This window comes from Sus scrofa, chromosome 14 (genome assembly GCF_054392235.1).
Source record: "Sus scrofa isolate SSC_HxYL_T2T_F1_AM1 chromosome 14, Sscrofa_HxYL_maternal_Yorkshire_Landrace_v2.0, whole genome shotgun sequence".
Taxonomy (NCBI): Eukaryota; Metazoa; Chordata; class Mammalia; order Artiodactyla; family Suidae; genus Sus; species Sus scrofa.
In genome coordinates, this window is record NC_139396.1 from 41030518 (window position 1) to 41050333 (window position 19816).

The 19816-nt window shown below is 48.5% G+C and overlaps 1 protein-coding gene across 16 annotated transcripts in view; it reads left to right on the forward strand.

Annotated features, from left to right (window-relative positions):
- MFAP3L (microfibril associated protein 3 like) overlaps nucleotides 1–19816 on the forward strand; it is a 190748-nt gene that overhangs the window by 11514 nt on the left and 159418 nt on the right. For 12 of the 16 annotated variants that reach the window (XR_014826567.1, XR_014826564.1, XR_014826568.1 and 9 more), the window contains exon 2: nucleotides 7661–8075. Coding sequence is in view for 7 of the 16 variants with exons in the window: in XM_084994799.1 (XP_084850925.1) it covers nucleotides 7787–8075 (289 nt within the window). In the remaining 9 variants the exon portion in view is untranslated. Of the gene's footprint in view, nucleotides 1–4427; nucleotides 4577–7660; nucleotides 8076–19816 lie in introns of all 16 variants that reach the window. The other 4 variants (XR_014826563.1, XM_084994796.1, XM_084994798.1 and 1 more) reach the window with 1 other exon arrangement.

Below are 19816 nucleotides of genomic sequence, written 5' to 3' on the forward strand. Positions count from 1 at the left end.
AAAGCAAGAATTGAAGGTTGGCTGAAGAATTGAAGTTCTAGGTTAGTCACTAAGAGAAATAATTGCACTAGAATGAAAATTCAGATCTCCCTATATATATACCCCCAAAGAATAGGGAGAATGTTTTGAAAGGACAGGTGGTTTTGTTTTGTTTTGTTTTGTTTTAAGTGAGGGGAGATCTGGGAAACAATATCCAGTGGTAGAGACAGGCAGAGAAAGAAACGGCTCAAGGTGCTTCTGGACCCACTTTAGGTCCAGTGTAGAATCTGGTAATCATGGTATCATAGGTGAGAGGAAAATGCCAGCAGCATCCTAACCTCTTACCTGCACTGTGATGTGTCTTGGGAACCGGTTCTGTTAACACAGAGGCACCATCCCCAGTGTGTCTGTCCTGGGGATTGTATTCAGATCTCAGGACTGGATCATTTTCTAGACCATCAGATTTCTAGGAAATAGCTCTCTGATCAATTAAGGGTTTATATTCATTGGGCCCCAAACTGTTTTAGCTTATTCATTTAGAATGAGAATTTAGAGACTTTAAATACAGGCTAAAACATCAATAAACTCTTCCAAAAGACATGCCTGTGATTAGAATGGCCCTCATCACACGCCTCAACTGCCAGAACAAAGAAAACTGCCTTCCCGGAACCAAGACATTTTAATGTGATATCAGGCCTGGTGGGGGCATGAGCTTTTGGTCCTGGCTCGAAGCCACTAAATTGTGTGACCCTAGGTAATTGCATACCTTTAGTCTCCCTTTCTCATCTCATATAGGTTTTAAAAAACCTTTAAGAAAGGATCCCCAGCTGTTTCCAGATCTAACATTCCTCTTGTGTGAATACAGTAGACCTGTCTTTATCTTGCCCGGTGATAACCATTATGTCTGTAGGGAAACCATTAATCCAATTTTTTTTTCGTCCTCCTTTTCTTTATTTATGAGAACTTTATTTTATATGATTCTTACTTGTAATCAGAAAAACACACCATGTGGAAAAAATGTGATGAAGATCCAAGAAAGGTTTCTTAACAAGATTCTCCATCAAAGATAAAGTATCACAGAGACAGCATCACCAGGCCTATTGTTCATTTTTAGGTTTGGAAAAAACTGTAATTTAAAACAGATCCGTTATGGAAAGTAGGTGCCTTCTGTGTATCAGAAACATAAAGCATACAATTGCGTAGAGGTCTTCACAGTAGCACAGCGGATGGAGTGGGAGCGAAGCCTTTTGTTCCAGCTCCTTCTGAATTGTCAGCTGAGCTTGCCAGCCTTGGCTGGGGGTCACTCCCAGTCGCAAGGCAGGGTGCACTTGCTCTTCCACCTAAGACCACCAGGCCACCTTCCTTTCTTGGGGTCACAGCGTGCAGTGGACAGCCCAAGTTCGTGCTGCTCTGCTTTCAGTGCATGACAGCACATAAACTGAAGCATCACTGCTGTTTGTCCTCACAAGACCTCCTAGCAGCCAGGAGCAGGAGAGTGAGGCATCCCCCCCTTACCTGGGAGCCCACCACATCCTTGGTGTCACCTGCCATCTCGTCCTTACCTGTGAGCACACCCCATCCTTGGTGTCACCTATTGTTCCCTCCTTACCTATGAGCACATCCCATTCTTGGTGTCACAGGCCGCCTGCCTTTCCATCCCCGCTTCCTGTGCCTGTCCCTACCTGTGTATTACATGTTCATTTCCCTACTGTCATTCTTTCCTTGTTTGGGATCAGTGTCTGGCCCCTGGTCCCCTTGGTGAACTCCTTTGTAATTAAACCACAGGGTCCTATAGATAGTTCCTCTGAACCCTACACCCCTCGGGTCCCCAGTCCTCCCCTACAGTGGACCTTGACCCCTCTCTGCTGGGACAGTGTCACACTGTCCTATAATTGTCAATTTGCTTTGTCCTCCTGCTTGATTCTCGATGGCAGGGGTGAGGACTGTCACCTGTTCCTCCGCACCCCAGCAGTGTGCAGGCCGAGGAATCTGGTTAACACGCACCGATCTGGATTGATCTGTCCAGGTGCTTCTAAAAGTCACCTGCACAGGATGCTCTTCATCCTCTGATGTCATGATTGCATCTACCAGGAGTCATGGATTCCGTTTGTGTGATTAGGGCACTGGGGATCCCTACACAGACATTCTAGAACACGTTCAGGGCAGAAAAAGAAGGACTGTGTGAATCTTTTTCTGTAACATGACTCTGGATGTTGAGGCAAAACATAGCTGATTTAGAGTTTAAATGACTTGGTCCTGGGCTGCCTCATCACAGCCCAAACACGCTTGGTCCAGACAGCTCTTGATCTGTGCCCCTGGATTCTTGCAGCCTGTGATCAGACACCACCATAGAACTCAAGGAAGAAAGAATGGGCTGATGAGAATTCTGCTGTAATTTTTCTTTAAAATTGCAAAAGACAATCATACTTAAACTATGTTTTCTGAAAAGGCTAGTGTGGGTATTTTTCATTGACAGTGATACATGGGAAAGGAAGTTGCAGAAAGAAGCCCATGACTAGAATGGCTTCGGATGCTACTAGAAACTTAGCACCGATGGAGTGAGGAGTTCATCAGAGCCTCTCCATCCCACGGGATTGCCTTGGTTGTAGGGACCTCTTGAGAATGTGTCTTAATGTAAAAGGTGGCCTCTCTGCCTGTGGCATTGTTTATGCACAATTGAAAAATAGTGGTATCTTTCAGTTGCCGTTGTGACAAAACCCTGTTGTGTAATTATAAAATTATATCACAGTTGATGGGGAAATGCCAGCATGAACCCTGCCAAGAAAAAAAACAATCGTGTACATTCATTTAGTTCAAAACACCCTCAAACAAGAGGCCCTTTTCCTCCCAACTCCAGAAATTCACGGTCTATGTCTGTAGTCATGTTTTATTATTTATTTATTATAGGTGAAGTGATAGCAAATAAGACTCCACAAAGCATTGCATTGAGATACTTTGAGATAAAAGGCAATTGTTGGGATGTAGGGAAGGGGTCAAGTTAAAAAAAGGACATTTGACGTTTGCTGAGTATTGTCTCCTTTTTTTCATTTATTAAAAAAAAAAAATTCAAGTATTCTGTGAAAGTGTTCCCAAAGGCCCTGACTAAACACGTGAACCTTAACAATTTGCCCATTGTGGCCATGGTTAAGCCCCAGTGTGGGATTCTGCGGCCTTTGCTGTTGTATTTTGAAGGACTGAATTTTAAGCCATGGGATTACAGTCCTTGTGGTTTATTCTTCCGAGGCTGAAATGTCTTTCCCAACGTGACACCATTATTAGCTGAACTTTCCACGATGCCGTCTGCAAAGTCCAACAAGCTGAGCACAGTACATTTGCGGGACATCTCCGCAGTGTCCAAAGGGGTGTGACATCTTTCCATCCTTCTGAGGACTCCCTGAAGGTTCCTCAGTTCCTCGGGAGCAGCCACCCCTGGATCCCCCTCCATGTGGCTACAGGTGAAGCCAACGAACCGGGGTCTCACCCTCCACGCACTCCCTGTAGTTGAGAAGACACTTCCCAGCCCAGGGGAAATGTGTGTGTCAGGGGTCTGCACAGGCTGTCTGGGCTGGGGGAAGATGAGAAGGGCTGGGATCTGTGGCTTTGCGGACTTCTGTGGGGGAAGGGAGCAGGGGCTGGAGTTGGACTGGATGCAGGGTGGGCTGGCAGCAAAGGCAAGCTCTCAGTGTCACCAGCACCCCCCCGCCCCCCCGTCCACTCCCAGCACCTTCCAGGCACGCCAAACTGACCTGTCTCTCTCCCCAGGGCTTAGTGGACATGGCCTGTGGCTGGTAGGGTCTGTAGTGCTCCCAGCTCCACCCCCACCCCTGGCAGTGTGCCCAGTACATAATAAATACTCCTTTGAAGATGTAAACTGAAAGGGTATAACATGAGATATGGTGAATTCTTGCTAAAGACTGTTAATTCACTAGTGTTCATTAAATGCTTTCTTTTCAAAAATAAATGTTCACTGAGCTTTTTAGAGTGAAAGCACTCAGATGCAAACAGCCCATAAATTACTCATTCTGTTTCCTAAGTGCCTTAGTCACTTTTCAGCAAGGAAAGGGGGGAGAGTGGGATAGGTTTGCAGCTGGCCTGCCTCACAGGTAAGGAAGCCTCTGCCTCTAACCTGTCAGGTTGCTAAGGGAACTCGATGCAGTTGCAGAACAGTTGCTACGTCTCTAGCCCAGGACACCAGCTGATGTTATGAAAATATGATAGAATGGCCTCCCCTTCCCTTTGTCCTGTCTGGCACAGCATGTTGGGATGCAGAAAACCCCTGAGGCCAGCCTTTGTTTGAAAGCAGCTCTTGATTTATGCACCTTGAATCTCAGTGTGATCTCCCGTTTGCTACATTCTCCCCAAAGGTGGAGAAAAAAGTCCCAGTATATGTACTGCCCATGTTTATTAGAGCCTCCTCCCACTGCAACTTGTTTCTGATTTTCCCTAAGGTCCTGGTCGGCCTCTGTCCCCAGCTCACACCAGGGAGTGAGACTGACCCAGGAACAGCTCCCAAGGCCACTGGAGGGGCAGCTCCCGTCTCAGACCTGAATTCCGCCAAAGGACCCAGTGCTGAAAGCCGTTTGTCATGACTTCTGAGGTGGGATGCTGGTCATAATGTAGGCAGCAACCCCCCAAACAAGGTGCAATGTAACTTAGAATAGGAATATTCCTAACTCAGGAGTCGTGGCTCAGCAGGAACCCAGCTAGTATCCAATGACCCCAACTAGTATCCATGAGGATGCGGGTTCAATCCCTGGCCTTCCTCAGTGGGTTAAGGATCTGGTATTGCCTTGAGCTGTGGTGTAGGTCACAGACGTGGCTTGGATCCTGTGTTGTTGTGGCTGTGGTGTAAGCCAGCAGCTACAGCTCCAATTCAGCCCCTAGACTGGGAACATCTATATGCTGCAGGTACAGCCCTAAAAAGACAGTAAACAAACAAACTCAAGAAGCATAATTTCAGTAAAGGATGCTTTATACAGTGATAGGAACTCTTATTTATCAAGCTGGGCAATAGTTAAGTGTTTTATGTACATTCGATCATGAATCCCTGTAAAGTCCTTACTTGGTAAGAACTGGTGCAGAAACAGTCAGGCCTCCAGGATGGGTAGACACAGGATCCTGCCCAGTCTTCCCAAAACCTGAGACCATGCTCCTAATGGCACTGTGGGCACAGGTCAGCTTTCTAACTTCCTGCTGAAAGGAGACCCCCAAGATGAGCCAAGGACAGAAAACTATTTCCAGAGTCGTGGCAGGTGTCACTGCCTGTGCTGTCTCCTCGGACCCACAACCCCATGACCCTGCTGGAGAGCCCAGTGGGCTGCCCCGGGGCCTCATGGGGAGCATGCAAGGCTACGTGGCACCAACAAGACGCACATCTTTCCTGATGAAGAAATCTGCAGCCAGTTTATCACCTTTCGTACCTCTGCAGTGTCACTGTTCACAGAACTGGAAGTATAGTGTCTGCTCTCTTCTTTTGGAGAGACATTCATTCATTCAGCAACTCACTGGGCATCTAAGTGTCAGGGACACTTGAAGACACTGCAGATACAAAGAAAATGCAAAAGACAGGACAGTCAGGATGGCATTGGGCTCAGGACTAGCCTCGACACGAGTGGAGCAGAAGGAAGGGTTTAGAAATAGACTCATTGTTTTGCCAAGAGGGCAGGATCATTCACAGACGAAAGGACAATGTTTTCTGCAGACGGCCTGGAACAGCTGCATGAGAAATGAGCCTCAGTCCTTTACCTCATGGACCAGAATGGGTTCCTAGAAAAGCCAGAACCAGAAAGGGACATGGGAGCGTTTGGCCGTGCTGACAACATTCTCTGCCTCATTTGTTGTGGTGGTGACAGGGGTGTGTAAATCTGTCGAAGCCCATTAACATGCAGCGTTAAAATGGACACTTTTTAAATGTATAAATTATACCACCAGGAAGTTGACTTTCAAAGATATAGCCTATCCTCTCAAGGTGCTTCCGTGATCATCCGAGAAAACCCAGGTTCCTGACTCTGTCCTCTGAGCTCCATGGTCTGGCCGTCTGGTCTCTGGCCCACCTCACAGCACCTGTTAGCCTTTGTCACTCGCTCTTCCTAGAATGCTCTTCTACATCTCTCAGTGTGGCTGATTCCCAAAAAAAGGTGCAGCTCTGGGCCACCTCCTCAGTGACATTCTCTCAGATTGCATGACTCAGCTTTCAGGTGCATCACAGTGTGTTTTTCGAAGCCCTTGTCATTAGCTGAGGTTCTCATGTATGTGGGACTCCTCGTCTGCTTTTCCTGCAAGGATGTATTCTCCGCAGGAGAGACCTGTCCTGTCTGCTCATATCTCTTGGACCTGGAATGAGGTCTGCCTGCAGTAGATGTTCAGTACTGATTTTGAGTGAATAGAAGGTGTAAGGAATTCAGATTCTATGACGTAGCGGGGCCGGGACATGGAGGTTGCCAAGTTAAGAAGTGGTTATGGGGTCGGCCTGGGACCCAGGAAGGCTGAAGGTGGCGGATCCTGCAGGACCATCCTCGCCGTTGCTGGCAAGGAGAGAGGGAAGCTCGCGCAGAGCACACAGATATAGGGGACAGTGGAGCGCTGTTTAAGAGGTGGGGTCAACAGCGTGTAGTTACTGACATTCAGAGGGATGAGGGCAGAGGTAGGGTTGACTGAGGTTTGTTCCCACCTTCCGGCATAGACAGCGCTGCCCAGACCTGCAGGCAGGGATCTGGAAACACAGCACGATCAGCAGGTAAAGCCAGTTGGGTTTGGGGACCTCGTGTCCGAGTTCCTGGCAGAGCACCCTGGCAAGGCTGCCCAGGGCTGCCCGGCAGGCCCCAGATCATGTCAGCCGTGGAAGGAGGGACGCACCTGTGCCCAGGAGGAGAGGGCGAAGGTGGGGTGCGATGAAAGATGGTTACTGAGAAGCTCGGAATGACTGGAACTTCAGAATTTAGAATTTGGAGAAAAGAAAGGTCGGTCCCGGGTGTGGCTGTGTGATGACTGGGTGCAATGGAGAAGAGGGGTGTCAGTGAAGGTTAGATCTTGGGACGAAGACATGCAGCCACCCATCATGTCAGCCCCTGCATCCTAGGAGGCAGGTGATGATGGAAACCATGGAATCCAGTGAGTGATGGTGTGGGAGGTCAGGGTCATGAGCACAGGAAGCTGGATGCTGTGGGCTTTGAGGAGCTGGGCAGGGTCTGAAAGAGGAGGAGGTGTCCTTGTGTGTGTGGGGGGGTGCCATTCTGATTCTGGGGGAGCCCTTCAAAGTGGCAGAGCCCAGGTGTGTACACTAAAGTGGCAGGAGGCCATGGACACCGGCAGAGAGAGGCTGGGCGCGCCCAAGTGCACCCCCCGGGTGTGTCCACGATAAGGACAAATGGGGGCAGAAGGGGGCCTTGTGGTGCGGAATGAAAGAAGCCCCGGCCGGCTGCAAGCCCCTTGACATCATGTGACATAAAGTTAACACGTTCCTGCCAAGAGTTTGGTGCTTCAGGAGCAAAAACAACAAAAGTACATTGACACAATTTCCATGAAAAATACAACCTAACATTTGGCACATCTTCTCGATATGTGTGCTGTTTAAAAATTACGCAGATGTGTATTTTAGCTGGGTTTCTTAACATTTCATGAATAGTAAAGTATGAATGCTACTATTTATGTGTTTATGTGTTTGTTTGTTTTTTTTTAACAGGTTCTTAATCAAAAGCCAAGTCAATGGACCCAGGGTGGGTGTGCCCCTCAGGCTGTGAGCAGCGTGCTGTCCCATAGAAGGTCCCTCTGGCCAGCATCCTGTTGCCTTACGGAGCAAGCAAAGAGGATGGACGGAGTGAAGAGCCGTCTGCCTGCGTGCTTTCTGCCTTCTGTGCCCTTTTTAATCCTAGTGTCCACTCTCGCAACTGCTAGGAGTGTGGCCAACAGCACTTTAAATGGCACTGACATGGTCGTGGGCTCTGCGCCGGTGGTCATTGCCAGAACTGACCATATCATCGTCAAGGAAGGGAACAGTGCCTTGATTAACTGCAGTGTTTATGGCGTCCCTGAACCCCAGTTCAAGTGGTATAATTCCGTGGGCAAGCTGCTGAAAGAAGAGGTGGAGGAGAGAGGAGGTAGGCTTTCAGGTTGTATCCGGTGTCATAAAATAGGAGTAGAGATATAGGGGCCAGACCCTGAGTTGTTCCTATTCAAGTCATTTACAGATCTCCTCTTGTGTTGTTTTTCTAAGGCAAGACAGAAATATACATCCTTAAAGATTCAGAGCAGTCGTGAATTCGCTTTTGCACTCTTGACTCAGAAGGCAAAAAGCAAACATTAGAGTCTTTAAAAGGCCTCTTGAACTGTTGTGATATAACACGCAAAATCTTACAGTGATGAGTGGAAAGTGGATTTTCCTCAAGCATATGTTCCGTTTTATAAGGGAGTTTTGTTTCCCAGCACATAGCAGTTTATCATTCAATGTCAGTTTAATTCATGGACTGTGGGTTTAAAGGCCACACTTTTTTTTTTTTTTTTTTTTTTTTGTCTTTTTGTCTTTTGTTGTTGTTGTTGTTGCTGTTTCTTGGGCCGCTCCCGCGGCATATGGAGGTTCCCAGGCCAGGGGTCGAATCGGAGCTGTAGCCACCGGCCTACGCCAGAGCCACAGCAACGCGGGATCTGAGCCGCGTCTGCAACCTACACCACAGCTCACGGCAACGCCGGATCGTTAACCCACTGAGCAAGGGCAGGGATCGAACCCGCAACCTCATGGTTCCTAGTCGGATTCGTCAACCACTGCGCCACGACGGGAACTCCGGCCACACTTTTTAAGTGAAATCTCGGTAGGTTCTGAGCACCAGCTGGAGACTCTCCACTGAGCTCCTGGGACCTGGCTGGAGTGTTTGGAGTGTTTCATCCAAGGCCAGGTGGGAGGGAGGCTGCGGGAGCGAGAAGCAGCAGGTGCATTGGGGGAGTGCTTGCCTTCTGGCCATGAGGTGGGAATCCCCTTCACCTGCGGCCAGAGAGGCCCTGATGGTCAGCAGAGCCCTGCACCTCCTGGCCAGGTGTGGGAATTGAGCCTGACTTTCCAGAAGTTGGGGATGTCCTTTCTGCGCGGTCTTGGCAATGACCTGGGGGTGGGTGGGGTGATTCCCCCCATCCGACTCAGCAGTGGCATGGTTTCTGCTGCCTTTCCCGCCATCCTCCCAGCCCACAGTGCTTCACCTCCGGGAGAGCCTGCATCTGGAAGACCCATACTTCCAAGCTTTTCCTCATGTCACCTCAATCACTCTGTCATCTCCTTAGGTGCTAGGTGGATGGGGTATCTGGCAGTCCCCACATCCAGGCTTCTGGGGTGGCCTGTGGGCTGGTGTTTCCACACTCCTCCTATTCCAGGCCGTGCAGTATATGCATTGAGGATTACAGCTGTGAAAATCTCATGCTTCACCTGGGGGAGGCCAACTCCCTCTGTACCAAGTGACATGATGGGACCACAGAGCTCTTAAATTAGAAGAGACCTTGGAGAGAGTGCAGTCCAGACATCTCTTTTATGTTGCTTTTCCCCAGTCCTGCAGTCGTGAAGTGGCTGTGACTGGAACCCTCAGGGCTGACGGGCAGACGGGACAGAACATCCCTGGCCCTTTTACCATCCCCGCAGCCCCTTCCTCCCCTGCAGGTCAGGAGGAAGTGGCAAGTGATGTCACACCTGCCAGGGTTGGTAACCATGACAATATGCACAGTGGTCCCTGGGCTCCAGGGTATTTCTGTGGATGGGCCTCTGTGAGGATTCCCAGGCAGATCCAAGAGTAACAGGGCTTAAGACCCAGCCTGAGCCCCTAGAGGCCTGGATGCAGAGGCCGGCCAGGGTATTAAAGAGCCCTGCACCCTGGAGAGGAGGAAGCCCTGGGAACAGCAGCAGCCAGCCTGGATTTTGGTTGTATCACTGAGTGTTGTCCTGCCTGGTCCTGACTGACACAGGGCAATGGTGGGAAGTCTCGGGTTATAGGTTTGGCGTCAGCCTCGCAAGTGGACCTGTTTCCCTAGCTGTGCCTTGGGAGGCTGAATGAGCTAGAGACACTTGCATCCATGGGTGCTCGGGGCTAGAGAGCAGATGCCCAGGGCCCCACAGACCCAGCCTGGGCACAGGCTGTGCCTTCATAACCCTCAGCTCCTGTTTGCAGCCAGCGGCCCTGCTCAAATCAGCTGGTTGTTTTAAAACCTCATAAGGGAGACACACTTAAATTTTTTATAAGAACTCACGATACTGGTACTTGGTGTTCAAGCTCAGCTTTTGTAATTGCTGTGCATAATAATAGTCATTTCAGGACACGAGTGCCACGGGTAATACACAAAACAACAAGCAAGACAGGAAATAGCAGAACATTTATCCTCCTCAAAAAAGCACGAGCATGGATAGCCCTGCCATTCAAGGGCCTGTGGTCTTTAACTCTTTGTTTCTGACCCAACGATGCCACCATTATAACCAGGACCTAGAGTTCAGACTCCAGGCAGATAGGCGCATTTAAATGGAGCAGTAATTCATGAATAACAAAGAGGTGACTGACGCAGTGTGCAGAATGGCACCAGCATCTCAGAATGTTACCCAGAAACAGCAGAGGCTCTTGGAACCAGAATGATCCTGGTTTCCATTATCAACCACTACCATTGATTAGGCCCCTGTACCAAGTTATACACCTCGTTTTTGGTCTTACCAAGCATGACGGTTGAAGGGTATTGATCCCCACACATACAAGTGGAGAAGATTGTATCCGACAGGGTGTGGCCTGGGTGGGGTTTACTCTCTCCCTGTGCCCACCAGCACCCATTCATCCTTCAGGCCTCAGTAGGCGAGGGACTGTGAAAGCCTCTGACCCAGTGAGACGATGAGAGGCTGTATGGGAGAGGTGGTGTACCAGCCCCACCACTGTCACAGGGAGGCAGAGCTGGGACCCTGCTGTGACAGGGACACACCAGGTGTGTTCCCAGCCGCCTGGCCAGTTGCCCTGGAGCCAACCACGGGGGCTTTGTGATTCCAGGAGCAGTTCCGTTTTTCGATGAGACTGAGAAAGTGAGCCAGTTGTTCCTGGCGCCAGCCCCGCCGGTCCCAGAAGGCAGGAGTATTTCCTGTCACTGCAGGAGCAGCAGCTGCTCTGCTTTGCGTCTTCGTCGGGTGACTGCAGTCCACAGACCAGGAAGGGCTGATGTGTGATCTCTTTCAGGAGGGAGACTTTTTTTGGAGTTCACCAAAGGTCATGTTTGAGGTGGTCCACCAGCCATATTACAGAAATAACCGAGAAGTCAAATAACATGAGTAACCATGAATGGCCACAAAATGTTCTGCTCTAGATTTTCCTCTTGCTGGAGGTGAATGGGAATAGACAGTTGCCAGAAATTGTTGCAAAAAAGTCCCCGTTATTTCAGGTTCTGATTATCCAGTGTAGCTGTGCTGTAGCTTCTTACTCTGACTTTAAAACATTTCAATGCACGGTGGCACTTTTGTCAGGTGATCAATAATAAGCATTTCCAAAAAGTCTGCTCCAGAAAAGACACAGGCCTTTGTAAACATGCCCAGCTCGTTAGTGATTAACTTGGAAATTCTTCCTTAGGTTAGTTTTAGACTTTGCTGTGGATTTGTTTTCCATTATCTTATAGCATTCTGTCCCCAGAAATGATTGAGAATTATCTTTGAAAAGAAACACGCACAGAGTAAGCTAAGCTGAAGTGTGTACCACGTTCACAGTTGTCTCACAGCTGCTTGACCCTTGAGGGACTCATTGTGAGAAATTTTGCTTTAATTTGCATTGCTGTCATGTTTTTACCCTCTACTTCTGCACATGTTTTTGGTAGCCTGTAACATGCTTTTACCACCTCCTGCAAAGGACCACAGCAGACTGTGGCTATGTTTTGAGACGTGTGTAACCTCCCCCGACTTGCAGATTAGAAGGGGGGAATCAGTCCAAAAAGCCTTGAGTGTAAACCATCCTTTGCCTCACTCAAATGAAGCATGAAGATGTGCATTAACCTCTGAGAATGGTATGCTGAATTCCTCTTTTAGTACATTAAGTATTTGAGACTTAAAAAATCACTCATCAGAAGGAAGTAGGCAAAATTTATGTATCTATAAATGCATTCCCAGAAACTGAGAACAGCACGATCGTATCTCTCCAAGCTGTTCCCTCAACTTTCCTGAGCCAGTTTTCCTACCTGTAAAGTAGAGAGATACTGCTTTTCCAGCACCAGGTAGGATTGTGCATCTTGTGTATTAACTGCTCAGTGAGGGTGCCTCGAACACACCAAGCTGTCAGCAGACAGCAGCCGTCACTGTCATCGGTCATGTTACCAGTGTCCTCCGTCGTCACCATCTCGATCCCAAGTCCCTCTCTCTCTGCTTCATGATACGGTGTGTCTTGAAAGGAAATAATTTTCTGGACAGTTTCTTATTCACCATCTCAATTTCTCAACCTTTTAAAAAGCATTCCATAAACACCCAAACAAGCTAGATTTAAGTGTTATTTAAAATCTCAAGAAGACGCCATGACAGCTGCGATGGTGAGCGCAGACCCCTGCCCCCAGCATATCCCCTCCACGTGCACAGGACCCATAGATGCCTGCATGCTCCAGCTCTGGGCAGGCTGCAAGTGTGGACATGGAGTATACTGTGTGCATGGGATGAATTTGTCCTTTGCCCTCCCAGTAGTTCTTCAACCCAGAGGACAGTGGCCAAGTCTGGAGGCGAAGGTTGTCCTAGCCAAAGGGGGAGGGGAAGGGAGTGGAGATGTGCCTCTGGTGTGTGGTGAGCAGAAGCCAGGGTGCTCCCAATGTCTGCAGTGCACCAGCAGCCCCACTAAGAGTGATCCGGTGCAGGATGCCAAGGGTGGCAAGAGGAAGAGCCCAGTCCAACCCGAAGAAGCATCCTCAGCAGCCGAAGACTCATTCCAGAGTCCACTAGCCACGTTTGAACCAGTGCTGTGCTTTTCCATAAAGTGGTACTTTGGTTCACTTTCCAGACTGAGTCATGTCAAGGGCCAGCCTTACAGTAAGGAGCCACCATCTATAGTGTTTCTTTTATGAGCTGTGCTCCATTTGGGGCGTGAGCCCAGCATACTTTAGTCTCAGCCACACAAAGACCCTTCTCCATCCCTCTGAGAGGTCAGTGAGGGCCAGGACTCCCCACACAAAACTGTTTGGCCCCATGAAGGGAGCTCCTAGAAGACCCTGCACCTGCTCTCAGGAGAGACTCTGCCAGCCCATTGTGGAATAACACACCTGGCACTTTACAAAAAATGAAGATTACCAGGTCCAGTGACTAGAGGGTCAGCCATTTCCTCTGCCAGGAAATGAAAAGACAGGTCTTTTCAGCTGCTATTCAGCTGCTGGCTGTGGACAGCCCTGATCACCCCCACCTCCTTGAGCAGGGAGCTGGACGAAGCCTGGATGATCCCGGCCACCTCTTGTGGAAGCAGCTTGTGACAGTGGCTGAGGACTGTTGGGGGAGGCCTCCCAGGAGAATGGGGGTGGGGGCACCCAGCCCTGGCAGCCTGCTGCGGCTTTTATGCTCTGAGTCTGTGCAGGGGCTTTGGGCAGCTGTCCCTCCCGCTGAAGCCCCTAACAGGTGCAGCCATGCGACACTCAGTTTGTTTTCAGTTCTCTTTGGTAAAGAGGCCTGGAGCCTCTCTCCTGAGCAGCCTCTATTTCAGGTCTTGGAAAACTGGCCCCATGCTTATCGACATACATGTGTGTTTGGTTCTCATTTGAAGAGTGTGGATTCAGTGTGATGCCATTCAAGTGACCATTGCCCTTCATTTCTGTTGGCCTAAACATTCCTGGAACTCTCATCACCTGAGAAGTTTTATTTAAGTTGGTTTCAAGAAAATAACCTCCTCGAAAAGCTTAGGAGCCTCCATATCTAAGCGGGATTGTGAGCAGAGGCTTAATCTTCTCGTTCCACCTATTAAGGATGTGGAAGAACAACACATCAGTTTGTTTTCGCATCCACAGAAAGGCGTCTCCAAGGAAAAAGAAATCCCTTTCTTCCATACATAATTTGAAGCAAATTCTAAGAGCTTAGCATTTGGGTATAATGTTCATTTTTAACGCTGAGCGATCTGCGGAACCGCTGGATAAATCTGGGATTCCGCTAGACGTGGGTTTGAGGGATAACGCTGTAGCTGCAGCATCTTCATGGTCATGCTGGTTCAGTTCTGGGAAGTGTTGGTGCTGCTCTTTCTGCACAGTGGTCATTTGGCAGAGGTGTTGGCAGAAGCGATGGTGCTGACCTGTAACATCAAGTCGCGGTAACCCGTGTGCCATAGCATTTCTTGGTGTCACAGGTTTAACGAGCCTTGTGATGCTATTGACCTGCTTCTCTGCTTGCTGGACAGTACCCCGACAGTCCTGTCACCATGAGTTTGTGCTGTTCTGCATGACTCCCACTCCATGTGCAGGGGTCCCTTGGTGACACAGTGGTACCAGGTCAGCTGCCTTCCCAGCCAGGGGAGGAGGATTTGGGGGGGAGGGGCAGGTGATGGCTTTGCCCAGAGGATGTTGGTGGGAGGAAGGTTCTAGAACTGTGTCCCTGGGGAGAAAAACTCCAAAAAGGAGATTTTTTTTTTCGCTCCTTTGATATTCTCACATGCATTAATATTTTCCCAGTCAATCTAGGCTTGCCTGATTTGAAGCATTTCAAGAATTCTAAAAGTAGGTCACCAGCTCACATCTTGTGACCACAAACTCACAAACTGGATTTTCGTAGATGCTCCCAAGCCAACCCTGCAGGGCTGTTACCCACACAGCCCACCTGCCATGGCCTTTCCTCTTCTCTCAGAAACGTGGTGTGTAATCAGTGTGTCCCTCCCTTTGGGCTCTTAAAGGTGGAAAGTTAGCTGTTTTTATTTTTTTAATTTAATTTCATTAGTGTAGTTGATTTACAGTGTTGTATTTGTTTCAGGTGTACAGCAAAGTGATTCAGTCATACACATAAATATATTCTTTTTCCCACATAAGTTATTATAACCTATGGAGTAGATTTTCCTATGCTAGGCAGTAGGTTCTCATTACACACACTACTGCATAAAATAGATGACTGATGAGAATCATCTGTTTTTAAAAATGACTTTAATTTCTACATTTCTTTATGATTTCACCAGTAGTGATTTTGTGCATGTAGCTGCATCGCTTTTTTCTGTGACTGAACCATCCATATCCTTTTCCACTTTTTTTTTCTTTTGGGTTATCAGTCGTAATTTGTAGGAGTTTTGTTTAATAGTTATTAAGCTTTTGTCTGTCAAATGTTCTAGAATTTTCTCCCACTCTGTCATTTGTTCTTTGCTTTAGTAAGACACATTTTGCAGGGTAAAACTTGTAATTTGGGAGAGATCCAATCCATCAGTGTTTTCCACTACAGTCTCTGGGATTCTTGAAATGATGAAGAAGGCTTTTCCATCCCAAGGGTAGAAAAATATTTTTATATCCTGTGGTAATTTTTTTATACCTTTAGGAGTTCCCATCATGGCTTAGTGAGTTAAGAGGATGCGCGTTCAATCCCTGGCCTCACTCGGTGGGTTAAGGATCCGGGGTTGCTGCCAGCTGTAGTAGGCTGGAAGCTGCAGCTCCCATTCAGTCCCTAGCCCTAGCTCATAAACTTCCATGTGCTGCAGGTACAGCTGTAAAAAGAAAAAAAAAATTTATACATCTAATTTTACATTTAGATCTTCACACTACTTGGAATTTATTTTTGTATGTCACATAAATTAGTAATTTAACTTTATTTTCTTTCAAATGCATGGTCAGTTATTCCCCCCCCCCCATTTGAAATGATATCTTCTTTAGTTTAAAAATCCCACCGTTGCCAGCACCTGCATCTGGACTTTGAGGTTTTCTCTGCTGATTGAACCAGGGGTCAGAGCATCAGACGAGGTGGGATGGCCAAGTGTCTCTAGCCCCTCCTGCTTTGCAAGGTCCATCAGCGGCAGTGCACACAAGCTCCCTTCTTTTGCTCACATGGCCATAGCCCCTTCTGGCCCTGGAAGAGCTTTCTCTTCCTCCTGCTCCTCTGCCTGCACTCCCGGCCCCCAGATACCATAACCCCTCTCAGCAGCATCCTTACTGTCCCCACTGCCGGTCCAGGGCAAATGCCCCAGAGTTGGCTGGGCCTACATCCCTCCTGAGCCAGATGCTTTCTGCAGCTGGGGGTCTGTGTGGAGCCTGGTGATAGATACTTTATCCAATCATGTTTGTTGACTGAATATGTAAACGCAATAAGGACCTCTGTCCTAAAGACGCCAGCCTCATCATGCAGCACACATGCAGTTCAGCTAGGGATGAACCTCTGTCAGCATTTGTCTTTGCAAAGGATCTTCCCTGGTTCTCTTGGGACATTGCCCTTGGGCTTCTTGTGCCTGGAGTGTCCTGGGGTGCTGTTAGCAGATGCCCAGGTGTGCTCGAGGCCCCCAAGGGCCACCCAGCCTTAGAGGTATCAGCCTTCAGGATGGGTGGGAAATGGGATGAGTGGAGCCCTTCCAGAGCAGCGGAGCGGGGCGGGGGGGGGGGGTGTCGGGGGGGTGGCTACCCTCTGAGCAACAGGAATCAGTGACAAACCTCCCAGTGTCAGGGAAGCATTTCATGGGGCCTTTGGTGTCCCAGTCAGAACATCTGCCTCATTGATTTCCTCCACAATCACTGCATGCTGAAGAACTTGGCATCAGCTGCTAACATACTAGGTGTTTATTCATGCTGAAGTGATGCAGCTGAGTGGAAATTCCGTCCCGATCGTGACATTCCCGTTCAGCTCCAGTTTAGTATCCCAGGAGCAGCCCCCTTGAGTCCCTGCCCATGTGGCTGCTGGCTCTGCAGGTCCCTGTGACAGCCACTGTGACCATTTTCATGCCCTTAACCCCCTGATAGCTGAGGTCATACCTTCTAGAACAAGTCAGGACATGGCATTTACAGATGAGGCGAAGAGCTGCGTGCAGCCAGGAAGGTCTCAGGACAATGCTGGCTGCATGTGCTTCTCCATGAGCCCAGCCCCCTTCCCCCATCCCTGCTGATGGGAGGACCACCCCCCCACACACGCCATGTGGGGTCTGTGGTATATGAGGCTGCCTACAGCAGTGGAACGTGTGGGAATCTTTATTTCTCACTAACCGCAGGTCACACTGAGGTTCAAAAGTGTTTAGAGGCTTAATGCCTGGGAAGGAAGGAGTGTATCAGCCATTAGAAAGGAAGTGATAAGGCCTACATCACCTTTGAGGTCAGAGTCTGTCATTATAGTCCTTGGGTGAGTAAGTGTGTGCATGTGTGTGTTGGCTTCCAGAGACTCACTTTGAGGTCTGGGAGTAGAATGTCTGATCCGGGTCACAGGTTCATTTTACCAGGTCATACCTGAGAGGAAGCCTAAGAGGCAGTAATAAGATCTTAATTCCATAAAGTAAATGTGACATGTGTTTTGTTTCAAGAGAACATTAGCAAAGGACTGAAACTAAAGAGAGGGGTGTCCTGCTGTCCTTGTCATGGGCGGGAAACAGGGAATTGCTGACAGAGAGATGGTCTCAATTATGTACCTGGTGTCACAGCTCCTATTGGGTACTACCCATCTACGTCAGGATCATCGAATGTGGATGTCACGGTTTATAGTTACGCCGACATAGTCGCTGCGCAAATCTGTGGCTGGGCTCCAGGCTTCAAGAACAAACCAGGTTAATTATTGGATAAAGAGTATGGTAGGTGTTAGTCTGTCCTGGACTGAGAAGCAGAATATGGCCCAAACTAATCAGTTATGTGCTGAACATCTCGCCCATTGCCCCACAGCGAACCACAGGTGTCACCTAATTGTGTTTGATCCCAGACCCCTTCTGACCATGGAAAAGGGAGCAGGTGGAATGTCTGAGTCAGTAACTGCATTGAATGGCTTGGGTCCAGGACAGAGAAGTAGATGATTAAAAGCATGCTTGAAGATAACTGTAAATTTAAAGTTTAGAAACCCTTTGACTCGTCAGTTGAGGAAAACACAGGTATGTTGTAACTAGCGTGCAATTCTGCATTTCACTTTTCTATGACAGATAGAATACAGTGATCCTGAAAGTCTTGCTGAGGTGTGGGGAGAAAGGTGTGCCTGCCTCCTGACTTCAGTGTTTTTTTATGCTCCTTTCTCACACCCAGGTTTCCACCAATCTGTCCTTGTATGTAAGATAATTTCTCCACAGGAAAGGCCTGGGAGGCTGGGGGGGAAGGAATGGATCCTAACCATTCATTTCCTGTGCAAATAACTTCACCTTCGCACCCTCTCCCATCCTATTTCCTGATTTATTTTCCAACAAAGTGAGGAAGGTCAATGTGAGAAACCACTACAGGTCCAGTCTGTAATTCCCTAGAACCCAGGACTTTCCACGTCTAGGATAAGCTTTCACTCAACCAGTGTTGTCCTTTTATTCTGTGCCTGCTGGAGTCTGGTTTTAGGAAACACACACATCTTAAGACAACAAATTGATAATTTCCCTCCATCAGATGATTCTATATGTGGATAAGTCTGCGGAAGTGTCACATTTCACATTTGGGAACCAACAGGGTGGGAGGCTTGTCCCTGCCATCTGGACGAGAGCTGGGGTCACAGACCAGGAGCTAGGTAGGTCTGTTCATATACATTCATAAGATGCTGAAATTCACTGGATTTTCCAAACCAGTGTTTTCTACTCTTGAGGAAAGGTCACTGGCTGAATTGTTGGAAGCTGGTTACTCAGGGATCCCTCCTCACAGATGTTCTCTCAGAGAGCAAAGTAATGTGGCTGCATCTAGAGAGGTGTCCCTGCCAATGCCCCAGGCCAGCAGGTGGCAGGGCCGAGACCTCCAGGGGCCCCCTACTCCAGCCAGCTTCCCTAAGGATGTCCCTTGGAGCAGACGATGCTGGCATGAGAAGGGATCTGCTCCTCATTCCACAGTCCCTTGAGGCCCTGGTCACTTTGGTGCTCACAAGTTTAAATTTAAAAAAAAAATTAAAAAAAAAAAAAACACACATTGCTTGTTGCTTTTGGAAAATATCAGGCTTTGACTTAGAATGAAGTCGCCACCAGGAAGAGATGAAAGTAAAACTACAACACAGTGACAGACATTTCAAGAAAACCACATCTTTAGTGGCCCCGTCTCAAGAGAGGCTGCCTTGGGAACTCAAAGGCTGTTACAGGGAGATGGCTGCCCACTCCTACAACCACCACCACCCCCCAACGCCAAGGCCTGACAGGACTGTCCTATCTGTACAGGACCATTTGGGGAGGTGGTAGGATTTCACAAATGCTCAGACCCGGGACCTGGAAAGCAAACCGAGGCTCACGTTTCCCGGGTCCTCTGCCCTGCGGGCACATGGGCCAGCTAAGAATCAGTCCCAAGCAGAGACCCTCACCAGATTCAGAACCTCGTTCCCAGGGCAATGTCAGGTCCTTTCCAGGCCAAAGGAGGGGAGAATTCCTAACACTTATAACACTTTTCAGCATGCATTCTCCTTGGTGTGAGGACTGTTTCAGCCAGATGGGTTATGATTTATTTGCAAAGCTAAACTAAGTTGGTGGTCCTTCGCACACGGCCCGGGAATCCTCCCAGCATTAGCTTGTAACTATTAGTAAGGCAGACAGTTCATTGTAAAGTCTCAGAATTAATGATGTGAGTGATGCTCATGTCAACTGAGGTCCTACCCGGATAACTTCAGTCTCAAGTCTGAGAAACCCTGGAAAACACTTTTAATTGATTTACTCTGGATTTTATCTTGATCCTAAAGTGCTTCATGATGTGAGAAGCATTAAAACTCTCCAGTGAACAGATGGTCAGTGGAGCCATGCTTACTGGCAGGTTAGAAAACCAGATGCTACATTAAGGAATTCTCTAGGAAGAG